Source organism: Lutra lutra, chromosome 12 (assembly GCF_902655055.1).
Source record: "Lutra lutra chromosome 12, mLutLut1.2, whole genome shotgun sequence".
Taxonomy (NCBI): domain Eukaryota; kingdom Metazoa; phylum Chordata; class Mammalia; order Carnivora; family Mustelidae; genus Lutra; species Lutra lutra.
In genome coordinates, this window is record NC_062289.1 from 39,992,942 (window position 1) to 40,015,234 (window position 22,293).

General features: G+C 40.4%; 1 protein-coding gene across 1 annotated transcript; it reads left to right on the forward strand.

Moving 5' to 3' along the window:
• Nucleotides 1-3,614: 3,614 nt before the first annotated feature.
• On the forward strand, nt 3,615-4,064 carry LOC125082661 (ubiquitin-like-conjugating enzyme ATG3). Its single transcript, XM_047698520.1, has one exon. It carries the CDS (start codon nt 3,615-3,617, stop codon nt 4,062-4,064), a length of 450 nt encoding a protein of 149 aa, XP_047554476.1.
• Nucleotides 4,065-22,293: the final 18,229 nt, after the last annotated feature.

The window sequence follows — 22,293 nt, forward strand, 5'->3', positions numbered from 1 at the left end:
TAAAACAAGATTATTCTCCCTCAACCGAGACTAAAATTGGTCCTTTTACTAGCTGTTGGCGTGAAACATGTCCCATAAAAACTTTGTAAGAGGCAGAGTGCAAAGAGCTTTAACTTGGAGTTTGAAGACCTGGATGGGGGTGGGGGTGGGGTCCTCTCCCAGCCAGTTAGATGATCTATTTGGCCTCTGTTTCCTTATCTGCAAAATAGGGTCTAAAGGTAGATCATCACTGAGGAAGCTTCCTATTCAAAATATCCCAACTCCAGGTACAATTTCAAGAGCAGTTTTTAATAACTTAATATAGCAACACACGTTAACTACTGCTATATACTGAATGTCTCCCAAATTCGAAAGTTGAAAATTCACCCCCAATGATATTAAGAGGTGAAGCTTTTGGGGGATGATTAGGTTATGAGGGGAGAGACCTCATTAAAGAGATTAGTGCCCAAATAGAAGAGGCTCTGAAGAGCTCTCTCATCCATTCCACTATGTGAGGGCACAGCAAAAAGGCAGGCACTCATAAACTAGGCAGAGGATTCTTACCAGATACCGAATCTGTCAGCACCTGGATCTTGAACTTCCCAGCCTCCAGAACTGTGAGAAATAACTGTTTGCTGTTTAAGCACCCCAGCCTGTGGTATTTCTGTGACAGCCACCCAAATGTACCAAGACAACTGCTGCGTTATTTGTTACTTCTGTCACGTGATCGGGCCAATCAAGACAAACACCAAAGATGTTTACAGTTTGGTTCATAAAGACATCATAGGTCATGTTGGATTTTATTGCTTTATACTGAGCTCTCATCTATTTTCTCATAATCTACATCACAGCTAACTTACAGTCTTTGTATACTCTAAGCTTATATGCATTTTGTCATCATTTGTCAGTACATAAACAGAGCTTGTCTTAAAAGGGACTTAAAGGTTGGCCCTGCCTCTATGGCAAGACTTGGTATCTGTGTCTTGGTGAGCTGGGTGGGAGACAGCATTTGTTTCATTTTCCTTATTGTTTAAAGATGACTGCTGCAAGGGTAGGGTGGCTCACTCCTCTTCATGTCAGAAATGAATTATCAAATGATTTGAAGCTTCTGGAAGACAGGAGATAGGAGTTAATATTGGTCTCGTTGTCCTATAATGTCTAACACAGTGTATCAGCTATAGACAGGCTTAATCAATACCTGTTAGATGATGGACAGATGCATAGATGAAAGAATAAGTTACAGATGGGTGGGGAAATAAATTTATGAGTAAGTGGAAAGTCAATATAAACACAGTAGCATATAGTTTATATTTCTTTGCATTTGGAAAACTTAATGTTTTTATATAGAGAGACTTCTTTTGGGAGATGGCAAAATCTTAGCTAATAGGAACATATAATAAAATAAAATATATTTATACTCATTGAACTACTAAGAAAAAATGTAACTAAAAGATAAACTTTTTAAGAAGATAGCAAAATAACTTTTAACATCTCAAAGATGTGTCGTGTGGTTAATTTCCCACCAACCACATCTCAGATTCAAATCCTATCATTAGCAATGAAATGAATTCAAGCCAAGGGTTTAGTTTCCACATATATAATTTATGTCTATAACTTAAACCTCACAAAACCAGTTGCTTCTCCCCAAACCACATAAAAACCACAAAGTATTTCACTGGCCATGACACCGCCAATTGGTGATGAAAAATTTGCTTGTGCTTTTGACATTTCTGTGTAAAACAACAGCTACTTCACTCACTTGGAAGCAGCCTTTTTCCCCCACTGGGGATTCTTATCCCCAGTGGAGGTGGGTGGGCGTCTTGCTGGCAATGTTGCATGCATACAGAGATTCTTAGATACTCCATAGCTGACAGCTAAAATGAACTCATTCTGTGAGGGATATGTTTTCCAGTGGAAGACGGCCAGACCTGCTTTCCTTTGGGGAATGGAGTATGAGGGGTACCATGGCCCTGTTCTCATCATAGTGAGTCTGACACCCACAGTCACATGGGGCCAACCATGTACATTGTAGAAACCAAAGGCTAATACTTTAAATGCATCTAAACTACCAGAAGGAAAATTCTAGGTCAAAAAATGAGCAGATGATATAAAACAGAAACATATCTGTGAATACACTGGGTCCTCCTCTTTCTCTATCATCATACCATAAATATTATATTATTGTTCTTTCATTTCTTAGATTTCTAAGTTCCTGGAACTTGACTATTGTTTGATCCCTTCCCCTCTGGTCTCCCTTCTTTTCCTGTAAGTACCTTAAATCATACAATCAATGAACACTCTCATTCCTTGTGCTTTTAAAATTCAACCCCAGGGAAGAAATGAGACGAGTTTCATTTAGGCACATACCCTCAAAAAGTTGAGCCCTTAGAAGTTGGCTGTCATTCTAATGTATTCCATACTAATTATTTTGGCCCAGATCCTGCTGACTGCATTTCCATTGTCATCACAATGCACCTTGTGAATGGCAGCCCTTACTCATCAGTTCCACACCCATCATGCAGAGTTCCAGTGCAAATCCAAGGCTAACTCCACATGAACTCAGGATATTCATAGAGTGGGATACAAGTAGGAGTCAGAAGACTCCACTCTATGTATTGCTGCCACTGTGGTATGGATCTGTTAATCTCATAGAGTTGTAATAAAGATGGACGTGGGGCACCTGGGGGGTTCAACCAGTTGAGCTTCGGCCTTGGGCTCAGGTCATGTCCAGCTCCCTGCTATGTGGGGAGTCTGCTGCTTTCTCTGCCCTTCCCTCTTGCTCTGCTCTCTCTCTCTATCTCTCTCTTTCTCTCAAATAAATAAATAAAATCTTAAAAAAAAAAAAAAGAATGGAAGTACTTAGTAAAGGGCACAGGGACTTGTTAATATTAGCTATGATGACCCAGAGCTGTACAGTAGAAAGAACTCTCAGCGTGGAGATTTCAAGTCTGCCTTCAGCCATTTGTTAACTACATGACATCACTTAACCTCTCTGAACTTCATTATCAGTATCTATAAAATGATAATATATTATTTTAGTGAAATGAATGTGTAGTGTGTGTATACACACACACTACACATTCATTTCACTAAAATAATATATTTTATTCTATACACACACACACACACGCATACATATAGAAATACATATCCCACATATATGTATATATAGATCTGACACTTCTCAACTTTTCTAAATGGCTATTTTGGAAAGCCACTGGAAATGGCTTAGTACCCAACCCAGGTCCTCAGGGAACCAAAGTTTAAGGAAACAAGTGTTATCACCCCAGAAGAGTGTGGCAGCTGCAGATCACTTAGTCTATATCTATCCAACATGGCAATGGGCTACAGGGTAAGAAATGAAAGTGAGGGCATACATACCAACGGGAAACAATTTTTGGTCTCCAAAAATGTGCCATGCAAAAGTGGTGCACACAGATGGAATATTCAGATGAATTGGAAGCTACCATTGAAGACGATGGTGATGGGGGATGGGTAGATAGTTACCATGCACAGGCATTGCAGGAATAACTGAAGCAGTTAAGGAGATTACATTGGAAAGCAAGGACAGTATAATACTTCAAGATTGCTCAGCAGTATGTGAGGAGGAGGAAGAGGAAGGAGAAGCTGCAGATATGGAACTATATGGAGAGAGTGGATTTTTGGAAACAGATGAGGCTACCCTGGACACAAGGGAAATAGTAGAAGCTTGTAAAGCTAAGACTGATGCTGGTGGTGAGGATGCTATTTCCCAAATTAGAACTTACAACATTTATATCTCTTATGATAAATATTACCAGACACCAGGACTACGGCTGTTCAGCTATGATGAGCAAAGGTACCCTTCACCAGTTGAACACATGTATGAAAACATCAGTCAAGATCATGTAAAGAAAACAGTGACCAATGAAAATCATCCTCATCTCCCTCCACCTCCTCTGTGTTCAGTTTACCCATGCAGGCATGCCCAGGTGATGAAGAAAATAATTGAGACCGTTGCAAAAGGAGGGGGAGAACTTGGTGTTCCTATGTATCTTCTAATTTTCTTAAAATTTGTACAAGTTGTCCTTCCAACAATACAATAAGATTACACCAGACACTTCACAATGTAATGAAGAGAGCATAAAATCTATCCTGATTATTGGCTTTGATTTTTTTTTTTAGATTTATTTATTAATTTGAAAGAGAAAGAGAGCGTGTATGTGTGCATGAGCAGGAAGAGACAGAGGGAGAGGGAGAAAGAGAGAAACAGAGAAGCAGACTCCCCACTGAGCAGGGAACCCATGTGGGACCTAATCTCAGGACCCTGAGACCATGACCTGAGCCCAAATCAAGAATTGGGCACACAACCAACTGAGCCAACTGAATTAACTCATAGATATGACCATTGACCATATTCACTAATATGTACAATTTCTCTAATAAAGGGACTTTCATGGTTTACATTAAATTTTAAGTAAGTTCCATTAAATGGCTATTTCACTGACACTCTGTTAAACAATTTAAGAATATCTCTGATAGCTTTCTAATAATTTCTGTACTGCTGGTCTCTAGAGGAACGGAGTAGTAACTAGCAAGTAACTAGTACTTGCTAGTACTAGTACAATGCAAAACACATAGTAACTATCATTAAAACTCAGCCAACAATAGATAGCAAAAAGCCAAAACATGTTACTACAAAAAAAATCAGCAATAAATTTATGATAATGTATACAACAACAAGAAAAAAAAGCCCTTCTTTATCACTTTTGGAGAATATCTAATAAAGTTCTTTCTCCACCATGATCTATATTATGACCCAAAGAAACTCTTTATTACTCTAATTTTTATCAATACTCCACATTTCCTCTGTAAGCCCATGATCCCCAAATTTTTGTTTCCATGTTGATTTCTCTTCTGATTCTTATAATTCTATGTCCACCTCCTCTTGATATCTCTACCTAGATGTTTCACAGTTTCCTTGAACACCACAGTTCCAAAATCTGAATTTACCATCTTTCCTTCCTCAAGTGTTTCTACTGCAGCAATTGGCCAATTATCCACTTGCATTGTGAAATAACAGAAATAGTACAATCATTCTTGATAACTCCCTTTCCCTTACACCCCATGTTTGTTGATAATTCTTTTAAAATGTATCTCTGATTTATCAATTTCCCTCTACTCATTTCCACTATCAATGACTCCAGTGTCATTAATAAACCATCCGTGCCTCTTCATTTTCTTTCTACACTGACTTTTGCCCTTTTCCAACCTGTTCAAACTCAACTTTGAATGTCATTTCTCTTTTTAAAAGTCCCATGAATACTACTCTTTTTAGGATAAACCATCATATTACTAGCACCTCTGGGTTTTTTACATACAAGGGGGTACATTGGAGGGAGTGGGCTGGCTATCTATTTGAAAGGAGGAAGTGAGGGGACTTCCTTTGGATCTGCATTTGCATGGGAAGCATGTTACCCCTGGCCTCATCCACTGTTAATTCCCCAGCATGGCGTTTGATCCTTTGAAAGCACTGATTCCTGCCCAACTTCCTGTCTCACCTATGTTTTGCTTCCCCTCACTCTGTACTGGGGCCTCATTTGCCTAGCCCCACCTTGCCTTCTCCAAATGTACCAGGTTCAGAGGCACATTTACTGGTTTTCCCTCTGCCAGATCACTCTTCACCACCCTTCCCTAAATCCCTGTTCTCCCCACCCTCACCATCTTTCTAGTTTCTGTTTAATTATCACTTCTCCAGTGAAAGTGTCCTCTCCCTAGGTCAGATTCTCCTTTTGAATGCTGTAAAGTACCTGAATTTGCCAGTTATACTTATCACAGTTGTAGGGACATGACCTTTAGGAGGCCTTTTGTTTGAAGTCCACCTACCTCACTCATATTCTACACCCAGAAGGGCAGGAACCAGTTGGTTTGGTTCATCTCTGAACCCTCAGTACCTAACATAGAGCTGGGCAAATACCAGGAGCTCTACACGAATCTGCTGAATAAAGAAATTGCTAAGTCTATCTAGATCACTCTTTTCAAACTCCTTATCAGTTCTCAAAAAAGACCAATTATTTTAATTGTGTGTGGATATTCTCTTAAGGACAGTAAATGAAAGCTGCTCTTTCCAAAGTCTAATTTGTTGATTGTCTATTAGATTGAGAAAGGGAACTGTTCCTCAGATCTGACATTATACAATTTTCGAATTTAAAAAAAGATATTTATTTTTAACTATGTTTTTTTTTTTTTTAAGATTTTATTTACTTGACAGACAGAGATCACAAGTAGGCAGAGAGGCAGACAGATAGAGAGGGGGAGGCAGGCTCCCTGCAGAGCACAGAGCCCAATGTGGGGCTCGATCCCAGGACACTGGGACCATGACCTGAGCCGGAGGCAGAGGCTTTAACCCACTGAGCCACCCAGGTGCCCCTTAACTATGTTTTTTAAATGTAAATGCTTCTAATTGCTTAGGAATCCTTTAAATCTGTGTAAGTGACCAATAGCCCAAACTTACTAAATTGTTGATATCCTTTTTCTAACTTTTTCTGGAAGTTGATTCTACTTAAATCCTTCTGTAATTATTCATCCCTGAACACTTATTAGATACCTATTACAATGTGCTGTGAATGGAAAAGAACGTTTACTGAGGAGCTTATACTCTAGTAGAATAAACCAATAAATAAGTACATTTACACACATACACACACACACTTACAGGATAACCAATGACAGATACTAAGATAACTGTGATATGGTGCTGTAGTCATGTAAAAGACAATTAACTGAAGATTAGGGAGAGTCACAAAGAGGGGGCAGCACTGGAGTTGCTCTTGAGGATAAATGGAAGATGACCGACAGACAGTGACTTCCTCCAGTCATTCAGAAGGAAACAAAACAAAACAAAAAATAAGCCACTAGGAATGAAGACTAGGGGATGGTTCACACATTTAATTATTGTCCTGCATGATTCAGACTCCTTAATAAACAGCCCTGCCTCTTGTATGAAACATTCCTCTATATCCATGGTGAGCAAGGACTCTCCTGAAATACAACATCAGTTCATTTGGTTCTCAAACTAACTGATCTGATGAACAATTTCTTTCCAGACAACTCTCAATGTGTGCAACTTCCCAGCCGTCAAAAAATATAGATGCCTCCTCCCGTAGAGATATACTTTAATAATTCTTCAGTGACTGTACTGTAACTCATTCATAAAACCCCAAAGCAATTAAAAGCTCCATCTTCATTGTTGCCCAATGTCTTACAGGCACCTAAGTCAACACTTCAGAATGACTCCCTGCAAGTTTGCAGGACCAGGTGTATCTTCAGGGTGATCCAAGAATACATTTCCTGAAAGGACTCTGCTGGAAGCTGACTAACGATACTGTAGAAATGACTTTTAACATTAAGGACCCCGGGGGCAGCTGGGTGACTCAGTTGGTTAAGTGTCTGACTCTTGTTTTCAGGTCAGGTCAGGATCTCAGGGTCCTGAAATTGAACCACACTTCAGCCTTCATGCTCAACAGGGAGTCTGCTTGAGGTTTTCTCTCTCTCTCCCTCTACCCTCCCCCACTGCTTGCACACTCTCCCTTCCTCTCTCTCTCTCTCTCTCTGAAATAAATAAGTCTTAAAAAAAAGTATTAAGGACCCAGTGTTACATATATTCTGCCATGATTGCCCTGAAAATAAAAATGTTTCCAAAAGACTTAGTTTGAAAAGGAGAGAATCAGTTTCTTCCAAAGATTATAGCAATTTCAAGAACTTCCAAGATCTCTCTCTCTCTCTCTCTCTCTCTCTCTCCCTCTCTGGGTGGATAGATGGAAGAATGATATATGAATAGACGGATATAGTGGTACATACAGTGATAGAAAAGTAAAAAGAGGCAGACATCACCCCTCAGGAAGCTGACTTTTTTCATCAGTGAATAAAATGCAGAAAAAAATTGGTTTAGACATCAAAGGAAATAATTTTTAGACACATTTATTTCCTTATAAAATTAAAATGCCGTAAAAAAAAACTGCCAAAATTGAATCCATGAAACATTTAAGAACAGCAAGCATGTGGTCTGAGAGAAGCCTGCCTCTGCACTTGCACCCATCATAGGGTCCCAGGTGACAGAAAGGAGAGACCATCTGAGTCACAGCTACATAGCAATCCTGACAAATCCACGCCACTGACTTTTCAGTTAACTTTATTCCAATGTCCCCAAAGAAAAGTCTTCCCTTTTAAAAATCATTGAAATTGTATATTTAAGGGGCACCTGGGTGGCTCAGTGGGTTAAGCCACTTACTTCCGCTCCGGTCACGATCTCAGGGTCCTGGGATTGAGGCCCATGTCCGCGCTCTGCTCAGCGGGGAGCCTGCTTTCCCCTCTCTCTGCCTGCTGCTCTGCCTACTTGTGATCTCTTTCCCTCTCTGTGTCAAATAAATAAATAAAACCTTTTTAAAAAATCGTATATTTAAGACTGTTAGAGATATGCTTTTTTCAGAAATGCTGCTGAGGAAAAACAAACAAACAAACAAACAAACAACAACAACAAAAACAACTCTTTTGAGACTGCAAGTTTCCTGCAGCTTGAGCTGGCAACACGTATTTAGCAGTGACAGTGGACCAGAGAAGCCTGGACTTGAATGGATGCCTTGATTCCAACAGGGCCCTAAGTGACGAATCACGTTTCTACATTCCCAAACACCAATTTCTCCCATTCAGAAGTCATCACTGGGCTCCCTGTCTTTCTCTCTGGTATGTTTTACCTTTAAAGCATTGCATTTGCAAACAGTTTATTTTTTCGTCAGCTGTAATCAGTTTTTGAATTCTGTTGTGTTTTATTTTTTTTTTTATCCAAGTATGGTTCTCATGGTGTAGTAAATGACATTAGGCTTTTGTAAATTCTTGCAGAATATAACAGATCATTGGTTTTATAACACAGTCGCTGCTTTTGCATTCTGATGAGATTATTAGTAGCAGCCTAGAATACAACATCCTTGCATACTGTTAGTTAAAAAAAATAAAAGTTTACTAAATGGTCTCTTGTCAACTGTATCTGAAAATCATTATAGTTTCTGTTTTTCCTCTACATGAAGGGGCTCTTCAGCAAACTGGTGGGTTATGTCAACAAGAGGTTACAAAATTATTATCCCGGCTCTGTTTGTTTCCGTGGGGTTTACGCCATGCATTAGCATTCCTATTGTAAATCTCAGGGGCTTAGGTATTTGTACATCAGGTGTGGAACCATTCCAGTGTTCAAACAGAGGATGCTCAAAGCCAATCGGCCTAGTGGTAGCTTTCATTGGGAACGATTTCTGGGCGGGGGGCGGGGGGGGCGGTGGGAAACGCACTGGGGCTTTTCTGATTTGCCATCTCTCCATAACACAGATTAGCCCTTTGGGGTGTTCTGTGGCCTCCTGTAGAGAGATTTAAAATCCATTCTATTAATAAAATTAAGTGTTTCTCCCTCTTGGGTCCATAGTCTATGATGCAAATGAGCTACATGTGATATTTAAGGGGCAAATGGTCCTCCATGCGCTGCAGCGCGGCGGCGGTGCGGAATCGAGCAGCGCCAGACGTGCAGGCGGAAGTGCCTGCACAGACCGGGGAGCAAAACATTCCCTTCGGTGTGTGCATTCTGTGTTTAGGGCTGAAACAATGACATTTGAAAATTGCCTATTGCATGTGCACCTTACCTTTCTCTCCATACCACTTTACACACGCGTATCTGCTATCTGCATTAAGATCATGACATTCTGGGCTTCAAATTGATACAATGCCAAATAAAAAGCTATCGCGTGAGCTGTAATGGTTCTCTAGAAGTCACGGCATTCAACATAGTCAATAATATGAATTTTTAAATGTGTAAATGCATACTAAAATGAAAGATCTGATTTGCTTCGATAGTTCTGGCCTATGAGAGATACATAATACAGTGTTTTTAAAAACTGCTTGCATCTAGTTTGCATTTTACCTGAAAATGGGAATAATGAGAATGGCGAATTTTGTAAAAACTTCATATTCTGTTTTGAAATTCGCCCCATGACAGTTTCAGAAGTGAATACATTTCTCACTCTTCTTTTGCTTTTTATTTTCTTTTTCCTCTGTTTCTGGGGATATCTTTGTTTTATTGACAACATCTTAATACGGAATAATGTTTAAAATTAAGACGTTTAATGATTCTCTTTGGAATTGTAAGCATACTCTTCCTATACTTTTGATTTAGCCATAGTTAACTAGTGACATTCCACATCAGGTTTCTTTATTGTTCGTATTTAGGAATGCAAATTCTTCTTGACAATGCAAGCTCTTCGTAAAAATAGTTACTTTTAAATGACTATAACTTGTTTTACTAAACTAGTTCGTGTAAATGGAAGACCATCAGATAAAAAAAAAAAAAAAAAAAACTTCCATGGATCAGGGTTTCAGGACAAGGTGCAAACCTCTGCCTTCAGCTGAGCTGCAGAACATGTACTAAGTACTAGGTAGGGCTAAGGAGACCAATTTGAGGAACTGAACCTGGTTGCAATATATTGGAAAAGTTAAAAAAAAAATTACAGCACAATATATTTAATGCTCTATGGTGTATAATCAGAGAATACTGTCCCTGAAGATGAGTAGGATTCAGAAAGCTATTGTGTACTGTTTGACTTTGCAGGCGGAAGCAGCTACCTTTCCCAGAGATTGGGTTTCTTTGAAAATCAAAGGGATAAGGAAACTCTAGCTCTAAATGTAAATAGATAAGAGTCTATACGACACCTCCCACGCTTGCTGTGTGATCTAGAGCAAAACAATCATCTTCTCTTAATGTCGTGTTTTTCTTTTGTGAAAATGGAGCCATGTTCATAACCTACCTGGTTAGGCTTATGATTTTAAGTGAGATAATGCATGTGAGCAGTTTCATTCAGTGCCCGGCACATAGCAGGTGCTTATGAAACGCTATCTGGAAGTAAGGTCATTGTTACTCATAGAACCCATGTGTTTATGCATGTGTGCCTCCAGGAGTCAGCTTTTGACCAGGACAGTGAATTTCTCTTTGCTGAAGATTGTGCTTCTTTCCCCTAATTCGAACAGTATGTGCTCAAATGCTTCTGTAAAGTTCTCACCCATGTGGCTTCATTCCACCTTCTATTCTGGTCTGGTAAAGGTGTTCTTTTAGTCCATTTTGCTCTCTCCTTAGTGGTAACATTAAATAACAGATTATGAGGATGGTGAATTTGATCAAAAGCACTCACATGTATGTGTACATGTGGAAGTAGACGTTTGCTCCGTTTACTGAATGTGATGTGGCCTCAGTCACATCATGGGACTGCTTTGAAGATCTGTGCTCTGTGTTACCTTGGAGCTGGGTCTCTTTTTTCCTACGTGAATGAGTACATCATGCTGTTTTCCTAGGCACCAGTTAGTACATAGGTACTTGAATTGTCTCTGGCAAACTGCCAGGGGTGTGAGTTAAGGCCTCTGATCTCTGCTTTGGTCCCGGCTTCATTAATCAGTCTTGGGCTGGGATCCTCTCAGTGGATCTGACTTCCTGCAACCCTGATTCCAAGCCTACCTCTTCTGCTTCTGTGTTTTCTTCCTGTCTTAGTCCATTTAGGCTGCTATAACAGTATCACAGACTGGGGGACTTATAAACAACACTGATTTCTCACAGTTTTAGAGGCTGGAAGTCCAAAATCAAGGTGCCAGCAGATTCCGAGTCTTGTGAGGACATGTGTCTTGCTCCATAAATGGCATTTTCTACTGTGTCCTCACGTGGTAGAAGGGGAGAGGGAGTTCTCTGGGGCTTGTTTTATAAGAGCACTAACCCCATTCATAAGGGCTCCACCCTCATGACCTAATCACTTCCTGAAGACCCCACCTACTAATGCTATCTCTTGGGGATTCAGTTTCAATATGTGAATTTGGAGGGAAAACAAACATATAGTCAATAGTACTTCCTTCATTTTTTCAATTTTTTATTTAAATTTTAATTAGTGAACACAATATTGGTTTCAGGAATAAAACTTAGTGACTCGTCACTTACATATAACACCCAGTGCTCAACACAACTAAAGCCATCCTTAATCCCTACCACCCATTTAGCCCATCCTCCACCCAGTAGCACTTTCTTTATCTTTTTTATTTTTTTATTTTTTTTAACTTCAATTAGCCAACATACTGTACATCATTAGTTTTTGATGTCGTGTTCAATGATTCATTAGTTGCATATAACACCCAGTGCTTTAAATTAACCATTACAACACATACATATACCACATACCACATGCCACACACCACATACCCACATTCAGCTCTTCTCATCATAATTCTTTAGAGACATTGATTCAACAAATATGTTTTAAGTGCCTCTACATGCCAAGCACTGTGCTAAGCAACATGCATATAAATTAAACAAGAACGAACCTGGCCTTGAGAACACTGACTTGACTCTGCACAACAGAAGACAGAGAGGTGACAAATAAGTGAATAGCTAACCAAAATATTTTGAGACTATGATCAGTGCTTCGAAGGAAATAAATGGGGTGATGTACAAGAAGGTAACCTCCAGCGAAGGTCCTCCAATAATGTAACCACAGAAGGCCTTTCTGAGGAACAGATATTCAAGGCAAAACTTAAAGAATGAGAAGAAACCAAGCAAGTGAAGAGATAGAGGGAAAATCTTTTCAGGCTGAAGGCAGAGCCAGTACAAAATCCTTGAGTAGGAAGAAAGAACCACAGAAGTTTCACGAGCAGCCCCAAAATTCATTGCAGCAAGCTGGAACCTGTTGGGAGACAGGTACTCAAGACTCAGAACACACAGGCTTTTGCAGACGTTGGAGGCTTAGGGGGAGAGTTGTGTCATGTTTTAAACACAAAAGCCAAATACAGGTTGTTCAGCATCATAGAGAACTTCTCCGATGCATCATATAAGAACTCTACAGTTGAGCAAAAAAGGGAACAGGAGAGAATCAGACATATAGCAGGGAGTGCCGTTTGGACATTATAGAAGCTTTCCAAAAACTAGGATGTGAACTCTGGGTGGGGCAGGAGGTGGAAGTAGGGTGGCAAAGTTTGAGTTGATCAGGATAAATGGAAGTAGAACCAAACGCTTAATGACAAATTCAGGGGAAGGGAAAGATGAAGGAAATGAAGGCATTCCTGAGGACTCCAGATTGCTGGACTGAACACCTGAGTAGACAACATATCATTGACTAAGATGAGGGACACTGGAGGGGGGACAGTTTCAGGAGATACTAAAGGTAAGCATGTAAAGTTTGAGATACCTGTGAGAATTCATGTGACGATGTCAAGAAGGCACTATTCATTGGGGTTCTGTGTGTTCCATTTGCCTGTTCACCAATATGTCAATACTGATTACTTTAGATAACTTGATAGTAACCATTACCATTTGCTAGGTGACAACTTGATCACTTTGGTGCATAGCATCTCCCTGGTGTGTTGGCTAAACATGATTTTCATATGTCAGGATTACTTTTTACTATCAGGGCCAATACACAAAATCCAGTTTTAAATGCTTATCTCAGAGCTCAAGATGAAGAATGTCTAGCTGAGAGATTGTTGCAAATGGCTAAAGGATGTTAGTATTAAATCTATAGATCGCTGAGGAGGTTGCATGACCTAGAATCTGAAAAATGGGGGTGAACCAACAGGAACATAGCCCCCTGGAAAGATGTGACACAGTAAATGTCTAGGATGCCTTGGTAAATACACTAAAATGGTCTCACCAGGTTCCAGAAATGGCAGGCCAAAGACATTTTCCCTGAAATACAAATCAAATGGTGCTGCACAGGGGAAAATATTTAGAGGGAGGGAGAAGATGGGAGGAAAATTCCACAATCACATCCTTGATTCTTAGAAGAGCATTACAACATGCAAATTTTATCAAAGAAAACTATAAAATGTTGCAGAACCATTCCTTTCAAATGAATATAAGATGCTAATTGGTAATGTATGTAGTCCCAGAGATGCTTGACATGCAAGGAGTGAGTGAAGTACGACAAAGCATTTGTGTGGGCCATCTGGAAGGGCATACCACACTCCTGCATGTGATGAGAAAGTGAAATTAAACAGAAACTTTGGAAGGCAAGGTCTAAATATGCGTGGCTATGGGTGCTTACATCTTTTTCACGGATCAAGGCCCTGATGAGAAACCCCTCCATCCACCTAGAGATCATAGCGACCAAATGAAATGGAACCAGACTCTCCCCTGCACAGCGACGATTATCGCCACCCCTTCTGCAATCTGGACATCTCTACGGCTTTACCAAGCATCGCAGATTGTGTTCCTCATGTACTTTACATGTGAAACTTAAAGTTTTGCCCTGGCTAACCCCCAGAAGCACGGATTTGATCTCGTGTATAACAAACAGACACAGTATTTAGATTTCTAAGACAAAGATGCTTTGTACATGCACTTACACACACAAATATTTTCCACAAACACTAAAGAGCATTTACAAAATGGACATATTTGTCTCTGCTCCATAACTGCATGAGAGAATTGTTTTTAAAATATTCACCAAAAGGAAAGAGTAAAAAGCTTGAGGTATGTTTTGATCCACTTCAGCTTATAAATTGGATTTTCAAAAATTCAACTTAAGGGTGATATCTACTTAGGACCAAAGTTTTCCTAACTTCTGTACAAATAAATGTCTCAGGATATAAGGAGAATTAGTCAATTTTTAAACACTATTTGATAGGAAAGAACTGGCTTAATCCTCCAAAATGGGCCATAAAATTCAGTGATCCATTTTTAAATTAATGATTGGGTTTTCGGTGAGGAAACACAGGACGGCGCATTGTTGAGAGAGACAGAAAGGGGAGAGCTATTCGAGAGCATGGAGGTGCCCTGAACGGGGCTGTTGAGATGCTCAGCCCTGCGTTCTGCACTTCAGGGCTTGTGTTTTCTTCTGAACTCTTGTCATTTACGTCCTTGCTCTGAAGAAAAGTTTCAAGATTTCTTTAGCCTACAGCTGGTTAAAAGACAAACGAACCCAAAGCACAAATACAAACACCTGGGAAATTGCATCTCTGCGATCCATCTACCTCTTCTTAAATACATTTTGTTTGTTTGCCTGAGTGTGAGCCCCAAGGCAAGAGCTGTGTCTTTTTAATGTCTTCTGCGGCATCAAGCATATTGTAAAAGCTGAGGCAATGATAAACAATAATAATAATGCCATTCAAAGGGGATGCTGACTCAAATATCATGAGTTTAAGCCAAATGGTTTAGACACTTGGAGTTGAGAAAAGATATGGCACTCGAGTCAATTTATATAATCCAAATCTGCTTCCAAAATCTGCACCATTCTCTTTTCTGAGTTGCATATTTTTAAAACTGTGACAATGAAAGCAGCCTTTGTCTGCCCACTCTCCCTCAAAACAATAACAAAACTATACTAGAGTATAAATGTATCCACCCAATACTTACTGAGCACCAACTGTATTCATAATATAATAGGCATTAAAGACACAAAGGTGAACAAAATACATTTCCCGCTCTCTCAGATCTCATCATTTCCAGGTAGATCATGAAAGAGTTAAGACAAGGGGGGACTAGATTTTTAAAATGCATTTGTGAAAAACCATGCCCTGTAGATCATAATGAAATGTACTCATTTGAAATGGATGGTCTGTTCCTAAGAATGTAGCTGCATGGGTCAGCTCTTTGGAGGAAGACGCAAGACTGATTTTCTATGCTCAGGGAGTAGGGACTGCCTGAAGAACGTGCTGAAGGCCTTCTTCACTCACCCGCCTCAGGCAGTGCAGGGTTCACAAACGATGAACTTCCTACCAGGGAAGTGTCCACCTCCTCTGGGTAAGGGCTTTGAGTTGGCAGAAGGCATCTCATTAAGACAAATAGAAGATGGGCTTTAGCTTCAAAATACTCATCTGCTACCTGCACCCTTCTCTGAACCTTTTATCGGATGAGCTAGTTGTCATTTTTCCAGAATAGGCACCGGAAAGAATAAGACAGGATGCAGAAGCTTTGATGGAGCAAATAGTGGGATGTGGGAACTTCAGTGTGAAGCACTTTGTTTGTGAGAACGATGCTGAAAAGAAGCAAAGAGATGATTTAAGAATGGGATTTAGGGATGGAGTAGGGAGAGCAGGGGAAAATTTGCCTAAAAGTCATCCAAATTTTCTAGTTCAAAACTTGAGAAAGGTTACTTCAAGATGGATTAGGCACAGCTCAATATTCTGAAACTAAATTTGTCTAAATTTTACATAATGAGTTTCAATTTACTGACCCTACTCTTCTGGCTGAAATCCTTTTTGCCACTGGTGAATTTTTTGTGACTCAGAACACTTGAGAAAATTTGAAACTGCAGAATCTTAAGGAGCCAAAAGATAGGATGTGTTGCCGAGATCTTTTCATGTTCTGAATGAATGCTAGGGACTGAATCGTGGTCCCCAAACCCCCAAATTCATATATTGAAGCCCCAAACAGTGATGTAATTATGTTTGGAGATAGGACCTTTTGAAAGGTAATTAAGGTTAAATGAGGTCATAAGGGTGGAAGCCTAATTCAATATGACTGGTGTCCTTACAGGAAGAAGAGACAGTAGGGATTCCTGTACAGAGGAGAGGTCATGTGAGGACACAATAAAACACAACCATCTGCAAGGCAAGGAGAGAGCCTTCAAGAGAAACCAAACCTGCCAACACCTTGATCTTGGTCTTCCAGCCTCCAGAGCTGTGAGAATGAATTTCTGTTGTTTAAGCCTCCCAGTCTGTGGCAGTTTGTTACGGCAGCCCTAGCAGACTAATACAGTGAACTTCAGGGATTACCAAGTAGGAAAATTGCTCTTCAAAAAAGAGGAGATATTGCAAAAATGCTATGAGGAAAAAGAAGGGTAATCACAGAGAAAGCAACATAGAAACACAAGCAGTAATGTTTCCGTAGGGTGGGGGATGGCAAGTACAAGGACAACATGTGCAAAATCTACTTCTTACTTCCCTTCTCTCAGAGACATAATTCTGATGCCGATTCATCCTAAGACAGCATGAATATATTGAAACTTCTCCTAAATGATGATAATACATGAACTCCCTTTCTCTCTGACCCCTCCATACCCTGGTTCAGACATTCATCAGCAAACTGCTTGATACTTAGGAACCTTAACTGCCTCAGTGGTGATTGTTCCAGCAGCTTGCCAATTAGTAGAAGGCCAACCATGAGCCTCAGCTGTGCAAACATAGAGCTGTCTTCATCTCCTTTCCCATCCACAATGTCAAAACAGGATCAGAGGCAACAGGACAAAACCAGAAACAAGAAATGTCTTCCCATGAGAAGAAATTGTTTACATGTCCAGAGCAGAACATCTCATGTAATAGATGAAACAGAGCTTCCCCTGTCTTTGGAGATGAGAACACTAACTAAATTACTGGCCCACAAAGAAAATAAAGGCTCTTGTTCATTTAGGCACTGCATTTTTTTTTCCTTACTTAGCAGAGACCCAGAGATCTCATCCATATCTGAGTTCTCTTCTACTTCCTGGACATTCCATTAGGCTACATTTTCTAGTCTCTGTTCCAGTAGGTGTAGCCATATCACTAACAGACCTCACCAAAGGATATGAGTGGAAGTGACATGAGCTACTTCCAGGCCCACCAAAGAGTCTTATTTCTTTTCCTTGTCCATTAGCTGAAGAGAAAGAATACTCAGAGGACCTGAATGAAGGTAAATCTCATGATGAGAAAAGCCTGGATCCTTGGAGGATTGCACAGACAAGCAACCCACCAGCCCCCCAGATCCAATGGACTGACATGGGTAAGAAATAACCTTTCATTATATCAAGCGATTTATATTGTGGAGTTACTTACTAGAGTAACAAACTGACTCTAACAACATGTATTTAACTTAGAAACAGCAGAGTCCTGTTCTTTTTTGTCAATGAGTTTCAGGATTTTTCATGCTAAGGAAATGATAATCAAGCTAAACAATTTCATACTCACACTGATCTTTCTGTAGCTCTGAGTCAATGCCCACACAAGGCTAAAGGGTAACTAAGCTGATGGACCTAACAGTTTTTTGATGGAATGTAAAGCAAGGGTCACGGTGATCTTTCACAGTTGAGTGATGTCTTTCTCCAAAGAGGTGTGCATGTTGGATTGATTCCATAAGAGTCACTCTCCCCTATGGGTCTTGCCACTTTCCCTTATAATTCTACTTTCTTTGGAATGGAAGAACCCAGGCAGGGTTCTACAAGCAATTAGTAGATATCACTTGACGATTATATAATCATACATATTTGAGTGTGACAGGCCTATACTTTGAACTATGGCAGTACAGGGTAATTATGGCCTGGATATGTTTGTGGGATAGTAGCAAAGACACCTCATGTGTGTGGGATTCCTGAACATTCTCTTGGGAAAGCAGTTCTGCAGAGTGCATCTGATTAATCTCTCAATTGTAATCTCCTGCCTCCCAACCTGTAGAAAGAATAGAGGGAAGAACTGAATATTCTCCAATCCCTTTGCCTGTTCCCATCCGGGTTTTTCATGTGCTCAATGGAATAAAGAAATCTGGGAGCAATGAGAGGGTGTGTAGATCTCTGGTGTGTGTGTGTGTGTATGTGTGTGTGTGTGTGTGTTAACTGGGGTGGTAGCTAGATAGCAGTCCTGGGAGAGATGAAAAGTAGGGAGGGAAGTAGCAATGAGTGTATGAATATTCCACCCAACCTTGGGCCTTTTGCAAACAAATGACTGGTATAATCCTGCACAATAGTACCACAGGTATTATTAATTAGAATGAGCCATATTATTTGATGAACTTTTACTATACAAAAACATGTGAATTTTTTCACTATTAATAACTAATAACATTTGTTTAGAACCTGATGGTCCACACAGCATTTGCATAAACATTTTCTCAAAGCAGGCATTTTTTTGTGACCTACATCGCATCCCCTTGGCCTAGGTCTGATTTCAGAGCAACTGTGAGAGGCACTTCTGGCTCAAATCCAAGCAGCAACTTCTCTCCTTTTTTTTATGCCTCAGAACTTTCTCTAAAGTCATACAACCCAGTCACAGCCAGGAAGTGTGGTCATAGGGTAAGGGAATAACATTCCTGGGGCAGGGTAGAACCCTTAAATAATGAGACATGGCCATCAGTGGATAAATGTCCCAACATCCCATGTTTTGGAGAGACATTCCTGAGGTATACCCTCTATACAATTCTCAGAAAGCCCCAGCTGGAGATTAAGACCTAGCTGCCCACAGCAAGAGCCAATCAATAATGCATATATATGATATTTCCTACCTTCCTGTCTCCTTCCTGTTCTATCAAGGTTGCTTCCAAAGATCTCCTCCCAGTAAACTACCTGTATTTAAATCCTTGACCCAGGATCTGCTTCTGGGTAACCTAACTAAGCAACCTGGGTAACCTAACCTAACCTAACCTAACTAAGACTAAGACTCGCTTAGTCTTTTCTACTAGATAGAAGCCCCAAACATGATGCCGTATACTAGTTACATCTGTAGTAAAGAGAAAGAGGCTAACAGTGAATTGGGGCAGCCCATGCTCCAACTGCTGGATGGTTAGGAGCTGCCAGTTACAGGATGGGCAGAGGTATACCTCTTGTCTGGGACAAAAACGCACCATGCTGAGCTGAAGCAGCAATACCTCCTAAGAGTCCAGCTGTACAGCTCAGCATTACCGCACTGTCCCTCCCAACCATTTTCCATTGGCCAAAGGAAGTCAAATGGCCAAGACCAACATCACTAGGGTAGCGCAGGAGGATGTAGGATAGAGGGAGAGGAGAAGAGTTAGAAACAATGATATAATCTACCATTACCACAGCTGCTAATTACCATGAACAATCATGCATTCAGCATGATTACAATTGGACCCCATACAGTAGGGGTCCAGTTGTAAACAAGACAGACATGATTTCTACCTTTATGGAGGTTATAGGTGTGTGTGCACCCCCCTAAAATTATATTATTCATTATTATTCATAATTTTCAGCCTTTGTTGATTTTGAAGTATACTTGATGTGTCTTAGTGGTCTCCATTTTAAACAGGTTTTTATTGTGATGTATTTAGGTGATATAGGAAATGAAATTTAATATACAATAATTCCAGGATATCCTTTTTAAGTTTCATGGTTTTTTTGAAGATTTTATTTATTTATTTGACAGACAGAGATCACAAGGAGGCAGAGAGGCAGACAGAGAGAGAGGAGGAAGCAGGCTCCCCACTGAGCAGAGAGCCCAATGCGGGGCTCAATCCCAGGACCCTGGGATCCTGACCTGAGCCGAAGGCAGAGGCTTTAACCCACTGAGCCACCCAGGTGCCCCTTAAGTTTCAGTTTTGACTAAGTCCCCAATTCCTTGCCATTTTCCTTCATACAGCAATGAAACCCCTTTTAAAATTCCAGTTATTTTTAGTTCTACATGTATTTAAATTCCAGGTAAATGTGAGTTCATTTAAAAATATATATATTTTCTTAAATGAGGTGCGCAGAAGTTGAAATTAGAGAATCTATATAATGAAGGAAGTGGCATGAGTCTATGGATGAGATAAACAAAGGGGATAGCATTCTCATTCTTTGCCAAATCTGATGTTTTTAGCCCATGATATCTTATTTTCAGGGAGAAGAGAGCATCACTGTCATTTCCTCAGTGACTAGCACAAGTATTGAAATATTGTAAGGGCTAAGTAGACACTTATTGAATCAGTGCAAGAATGAATACACGGCTCAGTCAGTAAACCAATCACTGAAAAGACAGAGAAACCTAATGATTCCCTGCTAATGTCCATGGACTGCCATAGGCTTCTGTAGTATAAGGTGGCTCGATGTTCAGGGCACATACTTCTTTGAAGATGGGTTGGGTGACCACTGATAACACTCACAAGGGCCAAATGGCAGCTCTCCAGTGAACTCTCTGTCTTGGTATATTATAGGTAAGATATCCTCTTAATGTTATGAGACAGGCCACCACCTACAAGGCTTACCACAATGTCCCTGAAGTTGCATCTCCTGGATTTCCCCAGCAGCTCTCTCCTCCCCATCCATACTGAGCCACTGTAGTTTCCAAAACTTGACATGATCTCTTCCATTTCATCAGCATCTGTGACTGCTTTTCTCTATTTCTTGTCTATCTTTCCCTTCCTTGCCCTCCTGGAAAGGCTTCCATTTCTCCAGTGAGAATTTATCTTGTTTACAAAGTCTTCCCTGAACTTTCAAAGCAAACAATTACTCGCCCCTCCAGGCTCTCAGAGAAACTTCCATGCATGGTGCTCCGACTCTTCTGACATTACACTGCATATACTAGCTCTTACAGAGTTCTTAAGTAGGTACTCAAATACCTGGTAAAAAATAAGTAAGAAGAAGCTTACCTAACTGATTAAAGAATCCTCAGCCAATGATTTAATATAAGTTTATGAAGTCACACATACAAAACGCTATTTTGGAGAGCAGAGCCTTTCTCAGGCCTTCTTAAGCCTTTCCCTGAATCCCACAATAAACACCCATCTCATCTGGCATTCTGACCTCATTTTATCAACAAGCATTTTTTAAAATCTGGGAAAGAAGAGCAAAACAAACAGATGAGCATATTAGCATGAAATATGCAAAATTCTGTGTTCTTGTTTGAAGGGTCACATTTATTGCCCTTAATCCAGTTTACAAATTGCAGGAGTTTAGAATGCTCATTGATGTTTGTGTTTGATTAAGACATGACCATATATTTAAGAGCTGGCAAGACTATCGAGCCAGGCTGTGATTGCAGTGGTAATTAGGCATTTTAACACATATTAGTGTAAACAGCTGTGTAAAATCCATATCAATGTTAGAAACACAAGTGATATGGTTCAATTAAAACATTACAAGGTTGATTTTTGAAGGTGGCCAAAAAATGCTGAGGAGTACCTGGGAAAATTAATTGCTCCCACACAACCACCTAGGCTAGCAGAGGCGAATTTAAAGGAACTGCCTTCCAGGCATTCTAACGGCAGGTGACGGAGCAGGCAGGAGACTCGAGGGCCAGGATTCACTTCCTAACTTCCCCAGGCTGGCTGTGCGGTGCGCACATCCTGACACATTCTATGTGTTGGTGGAAAGAGTCTCACTATCGCTCACCAGAACTGGAAGATCTCAATAAAAGTACACGGGGCAGGGGCGTCTGGGTGGTTCAGTGGGTTGAGCGTCATGTTCTTGGTTTTGGGTCATGATCTCAGGGGTGTGAGGGAGAGCCCCTCATGGGGCTCCGTGCTCAGCGGGGAGTCTGCTTGAGGGCTCTCTCCCTCTCTTCCCCCTTCCTCTCCACCCCTCCCCCCACTTGCACGTGCACAGTCTCTCAAATAAATAAATAAATAAATAAGTGAACTGGGCAAGGCTA

Bases quoted from the DNA above. Each gene is read 5' to 3' on its own strand.
- LOC125082661 (XM_047698520.1), top strand. From the start codon at position 3,615: ATGGAACTATATGGAGAGAGTGGATTTTTGGAAACAGATGAGGCTACC.